Source organism: Thamnophis elegans, chromosome Z (assembly GCF_009769535.1).
Source record: "Thamnophis elegans isolate rThaEle1 chromosome Z, rThaEle1.pri, whole genome shotgun sequence".
NCBI lineage: Eukaryota > Metazoa > Chordata > Lepidosauria > Squamata > Colubridae > Thamnophis > Thamnophis elegans.
The window spans coordinates 109,705,046-109,709,765 of record NC_045558.1 but is presented as its reverse complement, the minus strand read 5'-3'; the positions used below and the strand labels follow the sequence as shown (position 1 = coordinate 109,709,765).

The window sequence follows — 4,720 nt, the reverse complement described above, 5'->3', positions numbered from 1 at the left end:
AAAGATTTTATGCAACTGTTTGAAGTATTCCGTCCCTCCGCTTTAAAGGTATTACATCTTAAATCATCATATTTTAATCTATAAAAGAAAACCAAGCCAAATATTTAGAAACCTTATTGAATCAGTAGCAGTTTGTTAAGCAATTTGCACAGATCCCAAGAGTAACTGGATTCCTCTTCGTTCTAATCTACAATTTTTATATGTTCAAGAATATTTTAGTAATATAACACTTAATTTGTGCAATTAGTTAAATTGGACTTTTTTTTCATCTACAGTGCTCAACAGAGCATTTTTGGAGATAGCATGAATTGAGCTTGTTGACTGACTGCAGAGAGCAACTATAATGGATACTTCTGAATTTCAAATGCTACAAAAGTTTTCTACCCCGAATGTATAAATTGACTTTCTGGACCAGTATACGTGTAATGTGAAATGCAATGCAGGGTAACCAGACAGTCATCACTCATTTCATCCTTCTGGGATTTGGGGAGCTTCATGGTATGCAGATGTTATTGTTCATGTTGTTTTTAATACTTTACATATTTACCATGATGGCGAATTTCCTTACTCTTCTTCTAATTCTGGTTGATCAGCACTTGCATACACCTATGTATTTCTTCTTAGGAAATTTGTCCTGTTTGGAAATGATGTACAGCTCTACAATCTTGCCTAATATGTTGGGAGGTTTTTTAACAAGGGAAAAATCCATCTCCTTCAAAGGATGTATTACACAGTTTTATTTCTTTGCTTCCCTGGGTAGCACAGAATGCTACCTCCTCTCTGTGATGTCTTATGATAGATTCTTAGCGATATGTAAGCCACTACATTATGTTACTGAAATGAGAATTGCACGCTGCATCCAGCTAGCTATTGTGTCTTGGATCAATGGCACGGTATTTACATCTATATATTTGGTCTTAATGTTACAGCTTTGGTTCTGTGGCCCCAATGAAATTGATCATTTCTTTTGTGAATCCTTGCCATTAATAAAGCTATCTTGCAGTGATACCACACTTGCAAAATATGCTATTGCAATCCTGGCTTATACATTTACATTTCCTCCTTTTATTTTGACTTTTATGTCTTACATATTTATTCTAAGGACCATTTTGAGAATACCATCTAGAATTGGGAGACAAAAGGCCTTTTCTACCTGTTCCTCTCATTTGATCGTTGTATCTTTTTTCTATGGGGCAATAACAATTGTATACCTGATGCCTGAAACTGAACAAATGAAAAAATATACCAAATTCTTTTCTCTGTTATACACAGTGCTTCCCTCACTACTCAACCCCCTAATATACACCTTGAGGAACAAGGCTGTCAAAGAAGCCCTGAAGAAGCTAATTGGTAGATTTTGAAAAAAATAAGTTTTTACCATGTTTTTGAAAGAGATGCAATAATGTACAGTTTGTAGTTAATGGGGCTTTCCCGTACAAAAGCTTTTAGAAATATTGTTCAATATACATTTTCAATGTGCAGGGGGATAGCTCCATATTTTCAACTAGTATTGCTATTTGAATTTTTCCTTCATGGACACATTAAGAATAATCATATATTATAGCTTTATCAGTAGTATTTCATTAGAATCAAAATAAAGAAAACTATTACTTGATTTTTCACCTTAGAATCTTAATAATTTTGTCTCCCAAAACCTGGTAGGCCATGAGGCCTGTAGACTCCAAGGAACTGCTGAGATGTTAAGGTGGCTACATGGTTATTGACATCTGCTGTTTGTCTAATATTGTCTTTGATACCAGTTAATATTGATGGGAAGTGGAAAGATTCCCATCTGTGGATACCATTATGTGAGATGTCAGAGGAATTGGCACTCTTTTCACTCCTGTTTAACATCTACATGATATCATTTATTGCCCTACGGTGAAGTATCATTAGAATGCTTATAAATCTCTGGCTGTGACAAATTAAGTGATACTGTTAATCTGCTCCTGCAGTGCCTGGAGGCTGTGGAGAACTAGATGTGGAAAAATGATAAAATGATAAATAATAAAATAATGTAATGATATAATATAAATATGATGTAATGGTATATGATATCATTATGACATGTTATAATATAATAATACCTTGTTGTTTGTATGTACAATTGTGCAGGGGGGATAAATTCATTGTATGTCCAATCACAACTGTCAAATATATCCTATCTTATCCTATTGTAACCTATTCTATTGAAGTTCAACCAGGGGTGAAATTCAGTAGGTTCTGGAGAACCAGTAGTAGAAATTTTGGGTAGTTCAGAGAACCAGCACATACCACCATTTTGCGGTATTCTTCCACCAGAAATGGGGAGTGAATGGGGATTTTGCAGTATCCTCTCCCTGCCACCCCACCAACCCACACCCACAGAAGTGGTATTAAAAAAAATTGAATTTCACCACTGGGTTCAACTGAATCTTGGGAAAATTCAATGGGTTTGGGGGCTTTTGCATCTGGGTCTTTACCATCTTGGTACTAGATGGATTGGCACTACCTCAAATGGTCCTGGTGCCCTATTTGGGGATCATTTTATTCCTTTTTTTCCTTGTATCATATAATTCTTTTCATTATTTCAAGCATCTTTAAAATGATATCAGATGAAGGCCATCAAAAAGTCTTCTTTACCTGCTCTTCTCATACATGGTTATGACTTCATATTATGAGAGTGATAACTTGATTTCTCTGCAAGTCAAAGCTTTGACATATACCACTGTCACAGTCATGCTGAATCCCTTTATCTACACCTTAAGAAAAAAGGAAATCTATGAAGAAATTAGAAGATGATGCGTAAAATAGCTATAAGAATATTGTTCCAAAAGAAATAATATAGAGGTATTTTTTAGATATGGGAATTATCTATAGAATTACTAATAAAAGTTCTTAACAATTTGTACATATTGTGCAAATTCAAGGATTATTTGAATATATTAAATTTCTTGTAAGAAATCCCAAACTTGCGGAAATTTAATACAATCATCTACTGGAATAAGGAAAAATGGTATATTTCTCCAATAGATTCAATTCATGGGATTTTTCTGGAACAATATTGGTTGCACTCTGAAATTAGGAAGAATTACTTACACCCAGACATGTTGTTTTCTTTCATTCATGTGTGAATTAAATGGAAAGGGAGGGGTGAAAAAGGATCAATATCTCACCTTCAGCATCTTCATTTATTCACCTGATTAGTTGCCTTCAGAAGTGGTTTAACATCAGCATATTGTACTCTGAGTACCTTCAATTTTTCTTTTTAATATTTCTTTTTTCTATATTTTATTCACTATTGGGATAATTTATAATCATTTTACAATGATCAAAAGCAATTAATATTTCAATTCACAATAGAATTCATAATTAAAATGATTTTTAAAATTTATCTATTGTGCTGTGATTAAACTGTGTTAATCTATATCCATATTTTGAGTTGTCACCAACCTTGATTCTTTTAAAATAAGTATTATAATAATGAAAATGAATCATTATGCAAATTAATTCCAGATCCATAATGATCCATCCATTAAAATCTAGACAGGGTACCTTATTATTTTATTAAAAGGTTCATACTTGCTACATGGGTGCATAAAGAAAGGGTTGGGAGAACGTCTCCAAGATGACAAAGGACAATTTTGTTCATTTGTATGGCATCGTTGCACTTATTGAAGCAAGATATATTTCAGGATACTGCACATGCCCCTCTTGCAGTTTTTGACATGCAAAGATTGATTTGCTGCCAGATTGTGGTAACTAATGTCAGCTGCCAAAAATATTAAATTCAGTCTATCTAAAGATCATCCTAGTACACAGATGCAGGTTCCAACAGAGGTTATAAAGCATTTTTATAATTGACCCAATCATTCCTTTTTGTTTAGAAACCAGTTTTCACTTCTTCCAAATTTCTGTGATGTCTCAGCTAAACAGAATGGTAAATTCCTTTAGAATCTCATGTAATTCAAATCTAATTATAATTTTGGTTTCAAAACAGATTTAGATTACATCATAGGATTTGATATGTAAATATACATTATCATAAACATCACATTCTGCAATTGGTTCAGAAAACAAAAAAAATCACACATTACACTGATTCTTGCTCAGGAAATGATTTATTCATAACTATATATTAACTATTCTTTTTTTCTGAAATATTAGAGAATTTCAGAATTCTGTTTTTGAGGGATGGTATTGGGACTGAGTCAAAACTCTGGATAGTGAGATGGTCAGTATCTACATTTCATATTAAATGAAAAACAGAAGGTATGAAGACGAGAACAGAAATGCTGCTCCATTGCTTTGTCACTTCAACTTTGAAAGGATATGTGGTTTGTTTTCCATAAGGGGTTTGGAACTTCATTTTGCCATCCTGTGGAACTCATTACAATCACAAACGTTAGATTATATTCCTAACAACGACAATGATGAAGATGATGGTGGTGGGGTGAGATACATGTGATGATTAAATTTACAGTTATTATTAGATCTGTGAGGAAGATAGAACATCACAGAAGTGAATAATCTTTTTCATGCCACAGAATGGAAGGTTGAAGATCCAGGCTGCCTGCAAAAATGAGACAGGAACACCAATCAGCTAAACACCACCAACCAACATCAGACAGAAGCTCCTGCTGAAAATTTTGGCATAGTATAGTGTCTTGCAGATGGCAACATAATGATTATAAGACATGGCAGGTAAGAGGAAACACTCAGCACATCCAAAGAAGAAGAA

The 4,720-nt window shown here is 33.7% G+C and overlaps 1 protein-coding gene across 1 annotated transcript; it reads left to right on the top strand.

Moving 5' to 3' along the window:
- Positions 1–437: 437 nt before the first annotated feature.
- LOC116521326 (olfactory receptor 10A7-like) lies at positions 438–1,361 on the top strand. The gene has a single exon (XM_032236009.1). The coding sequence runs from the start codon at positions 438–440 to the stop codon at positions 1,359–1,361; it is 924 nt and encodes a 307-aa protein (XP_032091900.1).
- Positions 1,362–4,720: the final 3,359 nt, after the last annotated feature.